At 39.9% G+C, this 20,879-nt stretch overlaps 1 protein-coding gene across 1 annotated transcript; it reads right to left on the bottom strand.

Moving 5' to 3' along the window:
- Window positions 1-2,680: 2,680 nt before the first annotated feature.
- LOC132042108 (uncharacterized) lies at window positions 2,681-4,925 on the bottom strand (the record flags this gene model as incomplete). The annotated part of the gene is made up of 2 exons (XM_059432725.1): window positions 4,250-4,925; window positions 2,681-2,752 (listed from the first exon to the last, which is right to left on the bottom strand). Coding segments are annotated over exons 1-2 (748 nt in total), but the record flags the coding sequence as incomplete, so codon positions are not given.
- Window positions 4,926-20,879: the final 15,954 nt, after the last annotated feature.

Genomic DNA, 20,879 nt, shown 5'->3' on the forward strand with positions numbered 1-20,879 from the left:
AGCTAGATTCCGTTTAGACATACACAAATTCATACAGATATAAGATACATCGCCCGAACATACATGTACATATATACATACTGAAACCTGTACAGAAGCCATTAAGGCTATCATAGTAAGCAGAATTACTCGGATCGCAGACTTGTACTCACTTACCAGAACCGTGACAACCCACAACCCACAACTTGTCTACAGGCCTCTATCATACAGAACAGAATCAGAAGACGGGACAGGGCCCCGCCGTACCCAAATGATCATATGTACAAAGCAGACAAACAACAGAAGATATATACCAAAAGTATCAGCTCCGGATCAAAGGGAGCTCTCCAAACAGCAGACCGATAACCTAAATCCGGCGTGCATCACGTGCGGCGCGTCCGTGCACCGTGGGCATGTAACACGGCCCCTACCGAAGAATTATGGGGTCAAGACGGAAATGTACCGAGTATGTAAAGCGGAAAAGTAATAAGTCTAATCATAGTCAAGAATAGGAGTACAGACATGGAACAAACGAAGCTATAGTCAGAGTCCGAAGTACAAAAGTAATACCTTGTCCGAGACCTCAGAAAACATAGTGCCAAAAGGTAAGTGATGCATATCGGATCATGTAACATCATATGAACATATGTCGTGTCCCGCCCTCCGATAAGGGACTCGGTAGATGAGATCATGCATAACAAAGTCATATATCATATGTACGTATATCGTGTCCGGCCCTTTATTAAGCGGACTCGGTAATATGGAATCATGCATGTCGAATCACATGTCATGTATACATAACGTGTCCCGGCCCTCTACCGCGGGTCTCGGTGAATAATAATCATGTGCCATCCTGGCCACCATCCCCGTATCATCACATCATAATCATAAACAGATAACGTGTCCCGGCCCGCGAGTACGAGGGACTCGGTGAATAATGCAAAGAAGTGCGCACGAGAACATGTCTGCCGGCCCGGCTCGTTGAATAGACATATCATCACTTGCACGAACGTAGTAGTGCAAAAACATATGCGCAGATAAGACCTGCACTCAATAATCAAATCACATAATAAATCATAACACGTACCTTTCGAACGTCGCGACGGATTATGTCCAAATAACACTTTCGAGAGTGTTCGTTCGTAACAAACATATATCACAGACTCAACGGGATAATCAAAATGTTCATGTTTCTCAAACGTAATGATTCAAGTGATGAGATCGTTTCGAAGAAGTCAAACGTCGACGTAGTACACATGTATGTTCTCTTTGGGATGGCACGATTCGTTATCAAATCATACTTTAAGAATCATAACACATATCACAACATATTATGGACTCGTCACACTTATCATTTGCCAAACGGAGCATTTATCAGAAGTTTCTTTTAAGAACTGAGTAGGAACGAGTCAAACAAGGCCATAGTAAGAGGTCTCGGATTCTGTGGGCCCACCTCGGGTAAATCGAGGTGGTGAACGCGAATTATGGATCATAAACCTTATGGAATCATTCATGAGAGTTTTGGAACAATCCAAGTCCATTTGTGAAGATTACATACATATAAGTCACTTTGATGGCAATTTATGAAGAAACTATTTCAATTGCTATTTGAAGGAAATGGGGCCAATTTCAATCTCGGGTTTCAAGTGACAAGAGTCATATCTAAGGCTCGCGTCCAAGCCTAGTACGTTTAGAACATGCCAAAGAATGAAAGGAAGACTTTACATACCTTCCTTGCCCTTTACGCCTGCTAAAACTCCAATCCCGTTTCGTCAAAAATCTGCAAATGGTCACCTATACCAGTTACTATTCATGAGGGTTAACATTTCAATCTTGGGTTTAGTATTTGGCTACCGAAATTTCGGCAGCACCTCCCCTATAAATATGACACCCCCGAGATTCAACTCGGCTCAAACAACCAACAACAACCATAAGAAAGAACATCAATAATCCCAATAAAACACAACATAACCTATTTAGTCACCTTTCCAACTTCGTCTCCAACTCAATCTCAATATTTCCACATTCATTATTAATCGAGATCATTACAATACCATTCGGAAGCGTATAATAACATTTCTACGATATATACACAAGCTATACAAATTATGCCAACTTTCCACCAAAGCCATAACTTATTCAATTCTTCTAATCTTTAACATACAAGTTCATAACACATTTCCATCTTCCGAATTCATCAACATAAATCATAATTTACATCTTACAATTTCATTTCCATAATTACATAAACTACTACAACATTACATATGTTCATCTTACAACCTTACAACATTTTTCCATGACAACAATTACCATTTACCTTTCATTTACCTCATAAGGCCTTAACAACATAATCAACATACTAAACAAATTCAACCATTTTCCTCCACTCCACCACACCCCACGGCTACCACACAAACACACACACCACACGGCCACAATGCCTACACACACACATACACGGCCTACCCACTACAATTCACAACACACAAATTCTTCACACTTCTCATTTATTTCATAAGACCATAACAACATAATTAACATGCTTAACAAGTTTAACAATTTCCTTTCATATAACTACTTCCCACGGCCAACATGCATACCATCCTAACACACAAAATTTTCATGCTTTTCATTCAATTCCACACACTACAACATGCATATATCCTCCATAACATAAAAGAAAACATGGAATTCTTACCTTTTCCAATAATTTCTCCTTGCAACCACAACCACCTTCTTGCCAAGATCTTTATATCACCATGAAGAGCACCTTGAGCTCACCAAGAATATATGAAAATTACAATTTTTGGACTAGGATTGAAGGGCTAGGAATTTTTTTCTTTCCTTTTTTTTTTTTTCTCCTTGGCCGTTTCTCTCTTGTTCTTTCTCCTCTCAATTTTCTTGATTTTTCTTCTAATTTCTTGAATCTTCTAAGAGATAAAGCCCTCTTTATAACTTAATTAGCACATGGAAAAAAATTAATTAGGGCCATGGGTTGGGCCACCATGGCCGGCCACCCTTTGTGGTTTGGGCCTAATTTTCCTTTTCATTTATTTGGCCCAATGAACTAAAATTCTCATTTCCAAAATTCCCGAAACAAATTTCCAAAATTCCAAATTTGCCCTTAGGCCTTCTCCATTGTTTCCGCATTCAAGCTTCCATATCCTACACACACCTACTAAGAAAATTCAAACATGGCCTCCTTTCTCATAAATCACAATTATTTCGAATTTTCCGATTATGCAAAAAGGCGGGATATAACATCCTCCCCCCCTTTAAAACATTCGTCCTCGAATGTTAATTCAACCTCATGGTAGGTCAAGATCAGTCGGGGAGGTCTTCTTACCATTTACATATTTGCACTTAATCGAAGAACTTGTAACGGCCCTCATTTTTCCAACTTCATCCATCTTTCTTCGATATCGCCGCATTAGAGTTGTTCGTATCGTCTTAAATCGGATATACGGCGGACAGAATCTTAACCAGAGCCAGAAGATCAAACGGACGTCAAACAGGGTCATATCCGGAATCAGGAGCACGAAAGTGCAACAAACAGAATCATAATCCGACGTCGTCTCAAACAGTCTCAAAATCAGAGCCAGACGTACGATTTATATCATAGGTATGTTAAATCGGTATACGTAATGAGATTATTAGATCGGAGGTATAGTAAACGGAGATTCACAAGTAAAAAGCACCGAAAGCAGGGACGCAGAAATATGGCGTACAGAATTGCGTCCAAAGTCGAACTACCCTTTTTAGGATCTCTAGTCACTCTACATACTCAAAGTCCACTTAAGTTACCCCAAATTCTCATTTAGTCTCCATATCCATATTTGTGAAAAATTCTTGATATACTTCCCAGGGGGTCACCCATCCCAGGATTGCTCTGGTCTCAGCACGCTTAACTTCAAGACTTCTATGTATTCTGATGCGTTATCGGTAATATCACTGAGTCAATTGCCTCACACGATCTTTGCCACGTAATTTAGGGCCGTTTAGCACCTTAATAAATTTTTTCAGAAATTTTTGTAGCGGGTCCCACCCCGGTCCAAACTACACAATTACCATATTACCCTTCAAGATTCCTCAATATCTATTTCCACTTGTACTCATAATTATCCTCCACCCGGGGTTTCTAGATTTGTACTTATGGCGGGGACATCTCAGTTGCCCTTACTGTTACCGATATCTTACAGAAATCATACACACATAGGAAATTCTAGGAAGCTCATGTACTTATAAAATAATCAATTTCGGGTCTGACCTGGGGAGCTGCCGTAAGAGGTGTGTCCACCATCATCCTCGTCTGTCTGCTCCCTACCTACCTGGCCTCCGCTATCACTCGCATCTGAATCGGAGGGGTATGGATGATCAGACAAATCCCGGCTCACTGGGGATAAAGAACCGGAAAAATCCATAGCACTCTCCGAGGTGGCCGGGCTATCAGGGTTCTCCCTCACAGGAGCAGCTGGCGCATACTTAAAAATCTCCTCCTCCGTCGTCCCAGAGGAATGCTCCGATGGGTCCGTCTCATAACTATCCTCCTCCGCGGAGGTAAGAAACTCTGGAGGGGTCATCGCCGGATCCTCCGAGAGATCGGTATCATAGCCACCCTCCGCGGAATCCTCTGCTCCAGGGGCCAGAAACTCTGGAGGAATAGTAGCTGGGTCCTCCGACGGGTCCGTATCATAACTGTCCTCCGTGGGATCCTCCGAAGGATCTGTCTCAATCGAGTAGCTGGGGCTCTGCCTACTCGCCCGGTATGACATCCTAGGGGCTTTCTTAGCACCCCCATCCCCATCATCGAAGCCGTCCTCTTCATCCTTTGTCAATCTACAATCACCTGCAGAGAGAGGGTCAGAAACAATTTCCCAAAATACTGACGCTGTTGCTCTTTTGGAACCTCGCTGTAAACACAGCAATTCGTTGGGAGGAACCATCCTAACAATACAGCTCTATCGCACGATCTAAGATTCCAAGAAAGGGTAACATAACATCCTAGATGTCCTGTAGCTCCCTGTTTATAGATGTGGGGCCCAACACATCGATAAACAAGACTCTACTAGACACGGCCTACAGACATTCCGAGAACCGACCGCTTCCGATACCACTTTTGTCATGACCCAACCCCGTAGGCCGCGACTGGTGTCCTAACTGGACACCCATACGTACCTGTCTGACAGATCTGGCATACCAGTAGCTAGATTCCGTTTAGACATACACAAATTCATACAGATATAAGATACATCGCCCGAACATACATGTACATATATACATACTGAAACTTGTACAGAAGCCATTAAGGCTATCATAGTAAGCAGAATTACTCGATCGCAGACTTGTACTCACTTACCAGGAACCGTGACAACCCACAACCCACAACTTGTCTAGGTGCCTCTATCATACGAACGAATCGAAGACGGGACGGGGCCCCGCCGTACCCAAATGGTCATATGTACAAAGCATAAACAAACAAGAAGATATATACCAAAAGTATCGGCCCCGGATCAAAGGAGCTCTCCAAACGACAGACCGATAACCTAAACCGGCGGCGTACACGGGCGCGCGTTCGTACCGTGGGCATGTAACACCCTTCCGAAGAACGTGGGGTCAGTACGGAAATGTACCGAGTATGTAAAGCGGAAAAGTAATAAGTCTAATCATAGTCAAGAATAGGAGTACAGACATGGAACAAACGAAGCTATAGTCAGAGTCCGAAGTACAAAAGTAATACCTTGTCCGAGACCTCAGAAAACATAGTGCCAAAAGGTAAGTGATGCATATCGGATCATGTAACATCATATGAACATATGTCGTGTCCCGGCCCTCTGATAAGGGACTCGGTAGATGAGATCATGCATAACAAAGTCATATATCATATGTACAGATATCGTGTCCCGGCCCTTTATTAAGGGACTCGGTAATATGGAATCATGCATGTCGAATCACATGTCATGTATACATAACATGTCCGCCCTCTACCGCGGGTCTCGGTGAATAATAATCATGTGCCATCCCGGCCACCATCCCCGTATCATCACATCATAATCATAAACGGATAACGTGTCCCGCCCGCGAGTACGAGGGACTCGGTGAATAATGCAAAGAAGTGCGCACGAGAACATGTCCCGGCCCGGGCTCGGTGAATAGACATATCATCACTTGCACGAACAAGAGTAGTGCGAAACATATGCGATAAGACCGACTCAATAATCAAATCACATAATAAATCATAACACGTACCTTTCGAACGTCGCGACGGATTATGTCCAAATAACACTTTCGAGAGTGTTCGTTCGTAACAAACATATATCACGGGACTCAACGGGATAATCAAAATGTTCATGTTTCTCAAAAATGAATGATTCAAGTGACAGATCGTTTCGAAGAAGTCAAACGTCAGACGTAGTACACATGTATGTTCTCTTTGGGGATGGCACGATTCGTTATCAAATCATACTTTAAGAATCATAACACATATCACAACATATTATGGACTCGTCACACTTATCATTTGCCAAACGGAGCATTTATCAGAAGTTTCTTTTAAGAACTGAGTAGGAACGAGTCAAACAAGGCCATAGTAAGAGGTCTCGGATTCTGTGGGCCCACCTCGGGTAAATCGAGGTGGTGAACGCAAATTATGGATCATAAACCTTATGGAATCATTCATGAGAGTTTTGGGACAATCCAAGTCCATTTGTGAAGATTACATACATATAAGTCACTTTGATGGCAATTTGTGAAGAAACTATTTCAATTGCGCTGAAGGAAATGAGGCCAATTTCAATCTCGGGTTTCAAGTGACAGAGTCATATCTAAGGCTCGCGTCCAAGCCTAGTACGTTTAGAACATGCCAAAGAATGAAAGGGAAGACTTTACATACCTTCCTTGCCCTTTACGCTCGCTAAAACTCCAATCCCGTTTCGTCAAAATCTAAAATGGTCACCTATACCAGTTACTATTCATGAGGGTTAACATTTCAATCTTGGGTTTAGTATTTGGCTACCGAAATTTCGGCAAAGACTCCCCCTATAAATATGACACCCCCGAGATTCAACTCGGCTCAAACAACCAACAACAACCCAGCAGCAACATCAATAATCCCAATAAAACACAACATAACCTATTTAGTCACCTTTCCAACTTCGCGTCTCCAACTCAATCTCAATATTTCCACATTCATTATTAATCGAGATCATTACAATACCATTCGGAAGCGTATAATAACATTTCTACGATATATACACAAGTTATACAAATTATGCCAACTTTCCACCAAAGCCATAACTTATTCAATTCTTCTAATCTTTAACATACAAGTTCATAACACATTTCCATTGTCACGACCCAACCCCGTAGGCCGTGACTAGTGCCCGACTTGGGCACCCGTACGTACCAAAAGCCAAAATTAATAATTCAAATATTTACAAAAATTTGGGCAGAGTTTCTCCTGTTTTTCTTACTAACCCAAAATTAACCTGCACGCAGAAAATACCAACAGATGCCACACAGGGCCAACATATCCATACATACATATACAGGCTAGCCGGCAAGGCTGCCGTGGCGGATGAACCGCTCAGACTATATCACATATACATATACTGTACCACATACACATATACTGTACAGACATAACCATAACCCACGTACATATCCACAGGCCTCTAAACAGAATAGCGAAATCATATGACGGGACAGGGCCCCGTCGTACCCCTGAATGATAATGTACATATACATCGAAGAAAGTATATACCAAAATATATGGGCTCCCGGAAGAAGGAGCGATCCCGTGAAAAGTGCGAGAATAGATGGGTTGTGTGGGTCCTCAACCGATGCAGACTGCGGGCATGAAACGCCCCCGAAGAAAGGGGGTCGACGAAATAGTATCGAGTATGTAAAGCAAAAGATTACGTAAACATAATAACACATCACGAGATAATAAACATGATTTACAAAATATCAAAGTATTCATCAAAAATCAAAATCATGCAAAGGCTCTTAGAACGATGGTCGCCCGCCTGTCAGTGGCGCCATACCACAGCATCACACCGGAAAGTTTCATATCTCCGTAACCCGACATATCCCCGTAACATATCATAGCCAACCATAACACCAAACACAGCATAACGCCACATATAACGGAACCCGGCTCTCTAGCGAGGAGCTCGGCGAACCGTAACACAGCATCACACCAGAATATGTCATAATGCGCACGAACATAACCGGCCCGGGATCCGGTGAACGAAGCAATAACCATAAGCACGAGCGGAGTCGTGAGTAATCATATGCATCAAAATCATAAACAGTACTCTTTAAATAATCAAGAAATCCATATAAAAATTTATAGTGGAGAAAAATTCCAATTTTTCCGAAAATCCATAAAGCTAGCATAATTGGCCGCGGGTCCCACGGACGGGTGCCGACCCCCATCCGAGCCCGACTACGAGGGGTAGGGGAGAGTTAGGCCTTATGAACATACATATTATGTTTTGGGGTGTTTCGAGGTCGTACGCAAAAGTTACGGACGTTTGAAGTTCGGGACCTCTTTGTAGTCGAAATTTCATAAGTCTTTGAAAAATCATTCATCGAAAAGCTTAAGAACATCATATTGAGCACAACAAGGAATCAACCTTTAGGATTAAACAAGCGCGTGTCTAAACTTGGATTTAAGAATGGGATAACCCCGAGGCGCTAGGCATAGCCTACTAGTTCTAGGACATGCCAAATAAAGGAAAGCAATGCCTTACATACCTCGATCAATCGCAAGACAAGCCTAGCCTCAACCTCGGCAAATCCCAAAATCTACATAATACAAAGCACACTAACATTAGCCATACGCCTTTAAACATTCGATTCCAAACGAGCATTAGATTCTATAGAAATTTCGGCAGCATTTCCCCTGTAAATGCGCCAACCCCGAGATTTCAACTCGGCTAGTTTCAACAACAAACCAACCAGAAACCAAACCACAACAATAATAGTCCAAACTCATTCAAACCATATGCCATAACACTCTAAGCAATGCATACACTTTTTCAAATAATCTAAACAATGGTCCAAGTTACCCGAATTCCATTCCCAACCCGAGAACACTACTTCCACATTTCTTGCTTTCAAATTCTATAAGTTATGCTACCAAATCCATGGGTTAATAATGTCATCTTCTTAATTACAAAATTTACATTGCGAGTACAATGGCTTCCCAAAACAGCCCGTAATCATGGCGACATTAACTTAATCCACCAAACGCTCATCATCGACATAGAATTTACAACGACGTCAACTAGCACATTAAGTAGCCTTAATTCATATTTATTACCTTCCATGGCCTACATACGGCCATCCCCACATTCACACACACATGAGTGATACCTTTCATTTTAACACACCACAACGACAAGAAAACATGCTACATATAATCTAGACTACCATTCCAACACACCATTACACATGCACGGCCAAAGGCCATGCATGGTCTATGCTCACGGTTTGGCCTTCCACCCTAAGTTCTCATAAATTCCATGCATAATTACATACTACAACATGTTCACATCGTTCACAACACAAGAAAGAGAAGTAATTCTTACCTTCTTCTCTTCACTTCACACGTTCACTAGAGCTTCCAAGAAGGCAAACGGATGGTTCAATGATTCAAACGACGCTTCCACGTTGACGAGCACCCTTGACTTAGTTGTTTTGCCACAAGAACCAATTTTTTTGGAAGAGATTTCTTGGACTTGATTTTTGCCCCTCAAACCCGTGAGCTGCTCCTTCTTTCTCTTCTCTTTAATCTCTTGATTTCTCTAGAATAATTGAAGAGAAAGATGATAAGTCATCTTTTTAAAATTACCACATAAAATATATCCATGTGGCTTGGCCCACAACTATGGTGGCCGGCCACTTTGGCCCCCAAATTTCCATGATTTTCAAATTTTTCTTATTTCATTTTTGGCCCCAAATGTTTACTTAATAATTTCCAAGTCAAGAAAGTCATATACCCCTTAATTAGAATAAGGTCATGATTGAAGAAAATTCCGACTTCTAGTCCCGGAATGGTATTTCCATAACTTAACATAATTTGCTCATATTATCCCGTTGTTCAAAATACGGGATATAACATCCATCTTCCGAATTCATCAACATAAATCATAATTTACATCTTACAATTTCATTTCCATAATTACATAAACTACTACAACATTACATATGTTCATCTTACAACCTTACAACATTTTTCCATGACAACAATTACCATTTACCTTTCATTTACCTCATAAGGCCTTAACAACATAATCAACATACTAAACAAATTCAACCATTTTCCTCCACTCCACCACACCCCACGGCTACCACACAAACACACACACCACACGGCCACAATGCTACACACACACATACACGGCCTACCCACTACAATTCACAACACACAAATTCTTCACACTTCTCATTTATTTCATAAGACCATAACAACATAATTAACATGCTTAACAAGTTTAACAATTTCCTTTCATATAACTACTTCCCACGGCCAACATGCATACCATCCTAACACACAAAATTTTCATGCTTTTCATTCAATTCCACACACTACAACATGCATATATCCTCCATAACATAAAAGAAAACATGGAATTCTTACCTTTTCCAATAATTTCTCCTTGCAACCACAACCACCTTCTTGCCAAGATCTTTATATCACCATGAAGAGCACCTTGAGCTCACCAACAATATATGAAAATTACAATTTTTGGACTAGGATTGAAGGGCTAGGAATTTTTTTCTTTCCTTTTCTTTTCTTTTTTTTCTCCTTGGCCGTTTCTCTCTTGTTCTTTCTCCTCTCAATTTTCTTGATTTTTCTTCTAATTTCTTGAATCTTCTAAGAGATAAAGCCCTCTTTATAACTTAATTAGCACATGGAAAAAAATTAATTAGGGCCATGGGTTGGGCCACCATGGCCGGCCACCCTTTGTGGTTTGGGCCACCATGGCCGGCCACCCTTTGTGGTTTGGGCCTAATTTTCCTTTTCATTTATTTGGCCCAATGAACTAAAATTCTCATTTCCAAAATTCCCGAAACAAATTTCCAAAATTCTAAATTTGTCCTTAGGCCTTCTCCATTGTTTCCGCATTCAAGCTTCCATATCCGCCACACACCTACTAAGAAAATTCAAACATGGCCTCCTTTCTCATAAATCACAATTATTTCGAATTTTCCGAATATGCAAAAAGGCGGGATATAACATTTCCTATGCCTACAGGTAATCTAAACTCCTAAATTAGTTATGTTGATTGATAAATGAACTATATGTGGTAGCTGTAAAAGAGACTCCCCCGAAGCCCCTATAAGACCTGGTGAGACTAGTATAACATTCGAGGACGAATGTTCTAAAGGGGGGAAGGATGTTATATCCCGTATTTTTGTACATCGGGATATTTTAAGCTAATTGCGATAAGTTTAAGACAAGACTATTTTGGGATACGAGGTAGAGACTTTTAACCTCCGATTTTGTTTTAATGCACAAGTTGTTTATAAATTTTATTTGGTATGGAAATATTAATGAAGGTTAGGAATTAATTAACCATGATTAGATTATTAAGTGGGATTAAGATTTAATTACTTCACTAATTAGCCATTAGTGGCCGTGTAGGCCCCACCCATGGCTTGGCCAAATTTGATTGGCTCAAGCCATGAGTGGGACATGTGTCCAATATATAGGCACCATATAAATATCAAATTGACGACTAATGAAGTCATTCTTCATCTTCAAACTTGAGAACTAGAGATAGAAAGAGGTGGAGAGTTTCGCCATGGCCGGCCGAGCTTGAGTCCTTGATTGTTGATCAAAAAAATAATTTTCTTCAAGTATTTCAACCCTTTGGAAGGTGTATAACAATGTGGGATTGATCCTAGGTAGCAAGAACAAGTATTAATTCAAGGCACAAATTCTAGCCGTTGGAAGTGGTCAAGTGTTAAGGTAAGAATTGATCACTTCCTATATGTTTTAGCGTGAGTTTGGATGCGTTGTGAATATATATAAATGTGAATTGGATGTGTAAAAATTGTGTATGTTGATGTTGGAAAGCTGTCCAAGCCGTGGGGGGGGGGGGGCTGTTTTAGGAGAAAATGATGAATTGATTTTACTTAGAATTTTGATTGTTATTGTCATGGATTCTATGGTGAGAATGAAGATATTTGATGGTTAAAGTTGAAGTTAAATTGTTTGTGGGCTGTTGTAGAAGTTAATATGGTGTTAGTATAGTTTCTTGCATTTATGTGAATAATGTTGTTAACGTGTGGTTGTTGGTATAGTTCATGAATTTGGATGAAAGGAATGTGTTGTTGTTATTCTTGTTGAGCTTGGAAGATTATATGTTGTATTTTGTGTTGGTTGGGCTATTTTGGAGTATTGTACGGGCTGTCCGGAGTGTTCTCGAGTCTTGTTCGAATAGTCTCGGGTTGATACTTGAATGTATGGTTAGTGATATTGACTTGGTTGTATGCGGTTGGTTTGAATATAAGGGAAACGTCATCTAATTATCTAGAAAGGAGTTACTAACGTTAGAATACGTTTGAATCTCCCCGTAGCTTAACCGTAGTTCTTGACGTCTTAATATAGGTTGAGGCACTATTGGGCAGCGTATACGTGTTGTGTTGCGAGTAAACGCTAAAGGTATGTAAAGCCTATTCCTTCTTTCTTTTGGCATGTCCTAGATGTAAGTAAGATGCGATATGAGCTTTGGGGTAACTCTATTCATAAGTTCCGAGCATGTTTATGATTCTTATTCACTTCTTGATATTAGGATTCGTAATGTAGTCGAGCTACTGCCCTCGAGTTTTCTATATGATTGGATAGTAAACGATACATCAAAAAGTTTCTATTCTTGAAAGACTTCATAATGACTAATGACCATAACTTTCATAAGTGTTTTAGTATTAATTTGATACATGTCTATGATCCCCTGAGGCCTTATTTTGATATAGTTCATAATGATATTCAAAGAGTACTGAGTATGACTATCGTCCTGATACTCGAGCGTTGATTAGTCTACTTATCTATTAAGTCTCAAAAGATGATTTATATGCATATGGTTACTCACTACTCTGCTCGTGCATACTGTTGTTACATCTTTCACCGAGTCCCGGGCCGGGTATATTATCGTGCGCTTTCACCGCACACCACCGCGTCCCTCACTGTAGGCCGGTACGGTATATATATATATATATGTATATATATATGATGATATGATGATATGATGATGTGATGATGGCGCCGAGCCCCATGATGGGCCGAGTATGATATATGACAGATTCACCGAGTCCATAGTGGTCCGTATATGATATATGATATAGACATGCATGATTTTATTTCATAAGACATGTGTGTATAGTGATTCCTTGATTATCATATTTGCCTCCCGGAATCCCTACTTCGCTATGATCTTTCTTACCGTATTTCATGTTTTATATACTCGCACATATCTCGCATCGACCTCCTTTTCTTCGGAGTCGCGTTTCATGCCCGTAGGTACGCATACTCGCTTGGTGATCCGCCAGCCTTAGGATTCCTATTCGGGGCCATATCTGGGAGTGCTCCATTGTCCCGAGCTCAGATTTTTGGTACAACATCCTCTTATTCGTATATATGTGTTTACCCACGGGTGGCGGGGCCCCGTCCCGTCATATGATACCGTTGTTACTCTTAGAGGTCCGTAGACATATGGCGTGGGGTTGTATATAGTCATCGGGCTCCGGGGTGTCCGTATGACTTATGTTTCTGGCGTTCCCATTCGTAGTGGAAGCCTTGTCGGCTTGCGTATATACATGTTTTGGGATGTTGTGTGTAGTGGCAGCCTTGTCGGCTTGCGTATATATATATATATATATACATATTTTGGAAGTTGTGTGTTATGGTAGCCTTGTCGGCTCGTGTGTGGCTGGGACGTTCCCCTATATTATGATAGCCTTGCCGGCTTATGTGCGATGTTATCTGTTGAAGGTTGTAACTCCTCAAGAGACAGGTTGTTGTGATATGTATATATATGCGACAGATTTGAGACGACGTCTTGCCTTTTTGTAAATAAGTTCTTATTATGCTAGTTGTGGACTGATTACAAGAATCGGCGTATACGAGTGTTTTCGGCACTAGTCACGGCCTACGGGGTTGGGTCGTGACATACGTCTTTCTATCTCTTCCGCTTATTTACTTATTTATTTCATGTTTCTAAGATTGTTGGGATAAGTGTTCACCTATCGAGGTGGGAAAGGTAGGTGCCCACGTGACTTAGCGAAATTGGGTTGTGACACAAAATTTTAGATTGAGTTATTGTTCTGTGTCCATCAATATCTCCCATTGTATAGCTCCATCAATAAAGATCCATATTTTACCATTTGTGTTTGCAATTGCTAATTCCGTACCTAATGTTCTTTTATATTTCTGCAAATGTTTGTTGTTCTGAAATAGCTCCATTAGAGCCACTACGAAGCATTTATATTGTTTTTGAAGAATGATTAACCTTTCAATTTCCTGTTATGTATTCACAGACCTAATATTCTAAATAATACCTTTAATCATCATTTACATTTGGTTGATGTTGTCCTCTTTGGAATCACCTTCTTGGGTAATGTATTTTCTTGACCTTTTGTCTTCTTCCCACTTTTGGCTAAAGCTTTGGGCGATATGTTTGCATCCCTTTCCATGTGCTTCATATCTTTTGAATCAATGCCCTTCTCCTTCTCGAGTTCAATGTCTTCTTCTAAAGCCACTTGCACTTCTTCTACATTTACTTTATGGTTGACTATATCATGTAAAATAGCATTTGGATCTGAATGCGACCCTGATAGTGTTAACTAATTCTACCTTGCTACAGCCGATTCTGCCTGAATTCCCATTACCTCTTGTTGAATATGTGTTGTATGTTTCAGCACTATTGCTTGTTTCTCCTGAGAATTGTCGTCTTCAGCTTTTGCATGATTTTCTTATGTCTGTAGGTTTCCTTCTTGATCATCTGGTGGTTTAGTTTTTACATTCATCATCACTGTCTCCCCTATATTATCCTGATGAATCTGATGCATCTCCTCCTGCTTGTCGTGCTCCTATTATGTATTCTTAGATTCCCCCCGATTATACAACAACACCCAGTATAATCCACCAATTGGGGTTTAGGGAGGGTAGAGTGTACGCAGATCTTGCCACTACCTTTTGACGGGTAGGGAGGCTGTTTTAGATAAACCGCGGCTCAAGGAGAGATGAAAAGTTTCGATAGATTCCCCCTAATTATCTTCCTTATTATTTTCCCCTTCAACTTTACCACCTATATTCCCCAACCTTACAGATTCATGGCTTGGCAATTCATCATCCTCCTTCTTTGTTCCATCAATCTCTTCCATCTTATCACCTCCATTGAAGACTGAACTGACTGTTCTTCTTCCTCCCGAATAGCCTGCTCATGTTCTAAAGCTACAGGAGGAAAAGAAATTGCCACTCCCTTTTTGGTTTTGTCTATCACCTACACGTTTGTTGTGCTATTGTGAACACCTTTTACATTATCTCTTGGTAATTCCTTCATAGCAACCTCTATTTTCTTAGCTTTCTCATGCATCTATTGAATTTCTGCACCAGTTTTGTCTGATTGTTCTTCTTCTATCAAATTGATTCTTTGTTCGGATTGTGTGCCCTGATCCATCAGACCTTTTCTCATTTTCATTTTGCTTGCTTTGGTGTGCCTTTTCATTATCATTTTGCTTGCTTTGGTTTGCTTTAACACCATCTGAATCTCTATTGTCTTTTTTAGGATTCCAGTTTCTTGGATTGCCTAACATTCTTCCACTAGACATCATTCTTGCTGAGTGATGATAATGATTATAGTAACCCCTGTACTTGTGATTTTCCACCCCTTTGCTTATGGCATTAACAGATGCTTGTTTATGTTTCCCTTTGCTCTGCTTATGTTTGTCCTTCTGTCTTGATTCTCTTTGTTCTCTACATGTTTTGCATTATTATTCTCATGTCTCTTCACATTTTCTTTCATGTGCTTCCTATTGTTTGAATTCTGGTTATTACTGGAAGTAACCTCAGCATTCACATCCAGTTCATTTCTGCCACACTATAACTCATGATTAATCATAGTTCATTTCTGCCACACTATAACTCATGACTAATCACCCTATAGTCATATTCGCCATGTCCCAGTAACTTATATTCCTTGCAATACTTTGGAAGATAGTGATATATATTTTCACATTCAGTGTCCTTATTGCTCCTGTTTTTTCATCCTCTATGTCCATCATCACTAACTTGGGTAGATCTGCTAGTAGATCCACTAAAACCTTAACACCACTAGGTCTGGTTTTATTAATAGTTGCCAAATAAATATGTAAGGGTCTGCCTACTGTAGATGCAAGTGTGAAAAGGGATTCCCTTGCAAATATGTAGGCAACAAATTAGAAAAGGAGATCCAAGCCATTTCCTTTGACGTTTCCTCATCTATTTTGAATTTTGTGTCATACAAGTGGTCTCATCTGATATGAATACCCTTCTTTATCATTGAGATAATATGCTCCCTTGGATGTGAGGTTTACAAAGTCCATTAATCTGATAAGACCATGGCGACTTCTAAAGAAACCTATTTGATACTCACCTTTAATTCCACATTGTGCAGGTATCATTGTATGCAATTGACCAATGTCCGGCCATCCATAAGAGAACCGAACAACCGTATGTTGAATGTTTTCAATTGCATCCATCCAAGCCACTTCCTCCTCTATCCATTTAAAGCTGTCCATGTAGGAAAGTCACTTTTTTTGTTAGATTTTGGGCTACTGATTGTATTTGTGTATGAATTCATTCAAAACTGCTACTTTAAATAGATTCTCATACTGCAACCATGGTGGGCTGACCAACGTCCATGGAAGCCATGGATGACAAGTTTCAGATCTACGTAGTAGGGTTTTGCATGAAAATAGGAAGAGAATTAGGACATTAAATTATGATTATAAGTTAGTAACTTTTTTTAAGAAACTAGAGAGAGGTAGGGAATAAGAGAAAATATTATTAATGGGATTTTAATCCTTCATTTCAACGAAAAGCATGAACTTCACTAATTAAGCGAGAGCTTAATATGCTAGTTTGTACTTAAAATTTAGAACTATAACAAATGCCATTTAAATTAATTGAATTACAATTATCTTTATTGTTAATCGACTTATTTTTCATGTTCACGGGCTTGCCATCATCTAGTGTATGTGTGTGTGTGTGTGTGTGTGTCTGTGTGTATATATATATGCCGTCAAAGAAAATTTTGAAATTGAAAAATAAACAAGAACTCTATAGAGTTTTTATCTTGCAGGCTAATGTGTCAAGTCAAATAAATGTGTTAACTTCTTATGTGGACATTTTTAAAAAAGTGCATGCGTGTGTTTGTTTCAATATCCGCTTCCACCACTTTTGAGACCTTTTCAGTTTTTCTTTGTATTTACTCAACTTCTTCCGTCTGGTTTTCACGCATCTTCCGGCCACATCTCAAATTTGAAACTCTTTTAATCTTTTCTTTGGACTTGGGAAATCTCAACTGAATTACTAGATGATTAACTATTGTGTTTGCTTGTTTGAAGAGGTTTTCTCTGGCGTGTTTTACTTCTACCAAGGGAATTATAGTAATTACATTATTACATTGTTAATATTTTTTCCGTCCCAATTTTAGTGTCTTAATTTCTTTTTCGGTCCCTCTCAAAAAGGGTGTTTTTTTCAACATTTAGTAAGTTGAGAATTAAAACATTTTAGGCAAGTTTAAAGCCATAAAACTCGAAAGAATATTTTAGTACATTACATATTTTGAATTGTGGCCACAAGATTCAAAAGGCGCCCTGTCAAATTAAGACACTTAAATTGAGTAGTATTATTTTTTAATCCATGCTGTTGTATCTTCTTTTACTGTGATTTTGATCGCGCTTCAAAACTCATGGGGGTTTGTGTTTAAAGACTTTTTAATTAATTCCAAAGTTCAATGTTCAAGCCCAATAGATTTCTCAAAGTCGACATTGATCATGGCACTGGTTGCACACCTTGTGTCCTGTGGCTTAATTTCCTTAGTTGACATTAGTTTATTGATTCTCGTAACGATCTGTTTGGCTGTTACGGTACTTTTGACCTTGTTGACCTTTTTCCGAGCTTCATTTGCTTATATTAGACTTGCGGTGACTGGTGGTATGATTTTCGCGGTCATCGAGTGAATATTAGATTGGTTTTTGTGATAATAAGCCTTAAAGCGAAAAATGCTTTACCCAAAGTTGACTTTTGGGTAAGCGGACCTTTTACGAAAATCCGTCGATTTCGGGAGGTCCGGATGGTCATTTGTGACTTGCGGGTATGTTCGGTTCGTTTCCCAATGCATTAGAGTGCATTTTGGGACTTGGTTTGGAAAGTTGATTTTGGGGTATTGGGGGTTGACTTGGTCAACGAGACCCCCGTTGGGAAATTCGAGGCCACGGGTGAGTTCGTAGCGCGTTTTTGTGTGTGTTTGCATGTTCGTTTTGGGTCTTTGGGACCTCGGGTGATAGTCGGATTTCGAGTTGAGAATGGTTAGAAAAAATAATTTTCTGGTGACTGGTAACCGCCGCAGCGGCATAAGTACCGCGGCAGCGATATCGCCGTGGCGATGGCCCTGCCGCTATGGCGGCTTAGTGTAATGTGTGGTAATCGCCGTAGAGGTCATGTCACCGTTTCCACGGTTCGACCGAAGGACGGCATCAGGCCGTGTAGCGGTCGACGGGGACTTAAATGCCTTAAATCCTTTTTAAAACCCTATAACTCCTCATTCATTACTCTCGGTGTCACGACCCATTTGGACTAAGTCGTGCGGGCACTTACCCTTCCCATCTCGATAAGCGAACCCTCAACCCAAGGATAAGTAAAGACATGAATAATTAAATCGAGCAAGCGAAAAAGAATAATTACGTAAGTCTCACAATAATTTATAATAGAAATAATGCGGAATAAGGAAACACCCCCAGGGTCTGATCTAAGTCATACAAGAGCATCTATGAAAATATACAAGTCTGGAGTAATAAAACATAAATCTGTTCTATATCTCAGAATAGGAATAATAAGACATAAAGTAGGAAGAATCTTCAAGACAGCGAACGTCTCGTGCTCACCCTGGAAACTCTAAAGGTTAATACGTGTTGTCTCATACCCACGGAGACAGAGGATGACCTTAACTCGATACTCGCATTCATAAAAGAATGCAACAAAGTGCGTATCACAGCAAACCACAAAAGATTAGTAGGTATCATAGGACGACTAAATATAGCTAACATAAATCAGACAATAAAGCAAGATAGGCAGATAAACCAACAAGTATAAGTCAAACATAATCAACCAAGTACACGTCATAGCCTAAGTATAGCATCTAATCCCAAATGTGCCAAGTCTTAATATGTTCAATCCATAACCAATATCACAAGTAACAACACCAATCATCTCAAAGTAAGCCGTGAATGCAATGCAATGCAATAATGTATGAATGCAATGCAATGCCATGCAAATGCTCTGTACACATGTAGCCCAACAGATAGACGAGACATGGATCTTTGCCCACGGGGTTTCTCACCGGCACCACCCTGGGGGACCCGCAGAGTCCAAGCACTCACTCAATCCATGATTTCGAGACTAACAACGGATATCAGACCCTCACATCGCTCTCATTTAAACACCAAGCCAAGCTCATCACAATGTTCTACCAAGTACCAACAATGTCTCAACAGTATATCATGAATAATGAGAATGAGTGAAATGCATGTGTCAACATCAAGAATCAGCCCAATATCACAAGTACCAACAAGGGTATGCCAACAATATAATTAATGTCACAAGTACCTACAAAGGGGTACGCCAACAATACATCAATGCCACAAGTACCGATAAAAGGGTACGCCAACAATATCATGAGAAACTACACAAGTCGTATAGATATCTACCCTCGTATCAACGTCAATCGTAAGATACTACAACATCACAATCAAGAAGGAACAATAAATTCCAATATCTACTAACAGTACGTGGCATCAAGCCAACGCAACAGAACAATCAAGTCACAACACAACGGGGTGGCTAGCCCCAATCACGCAATAGGGCCCAACCAAAGACAATATCTAACCCAACTTCATACTCGAAGGTTTACATGCTTTCTCCGACAATATAATCTAACTATATGCTTCGCTATATGAAGTCTCACCAAGGGTAAGCCATAACCTACCTGGATGATCGAACAACAAACACCAACAATCACTCCTTTGCCTTGCCCTTCCTCTGAGCCTCAGAACCAAAGTGGTCTAGGCATATTCGAAATCTAGATTAGAAATCATGAAGAATGATACTAATATTGCTATGATTCAATTTAGGTCAAATCTAACCCTAGAAATTGGGAAAACGGGCCCACAAGGTCAAAACGGGAAATTCGAGTGTAAAATATCAAATTCAGTACTAGGTGACCATAACCCAACAACTAATTGCTGATTCAACTCATGGATTCACCTAATTTCGAATTTCAAGGAAAACATCCAATTTTGGGTATAAACCCTAACTCTTTGATTTAAGAATTCAACTCTAATAATGGAATATATATGATTAATGATCTTAGATTCATCAAAATCTAGCATAAACTCCCTCAATTTCATCATTAGTAAGCCTAGATAGAATATTCATTAACTCCACTTCCATCTCCCATTACTAAGGAATTACTAAGGAAAAAAAGAATCAATGATGATTAGGAACAAGGAATTAGTAAAGAGATTAGCATGATTTACCACCAACGGTGTTCTCCAATAATACTCTAAAACTGTCCCCAAGAGCTCAATTTTCGTAATGGGCATAAATGATAAACTAAGGGATTATT

The sequence above is a fragment of the Lycium ferocissimum genome, unplaced genomic scaffold (genome assembly GCF_029784015.1).
Source record: "Lycium ferocissimum isolate CSIRO_LF1 unplaced genomic scaffold, AGI_CSIRO_Lferr_CH_V1 ctg13324, whole genome shotgun sequence".
NCBI classification, from domain to species: Eukaryota; Viridiplantae; Streptophyta; class Magnoliopsida; order Solanales; family Solanaceae; genus Lycium; species Lycium ferocissimum.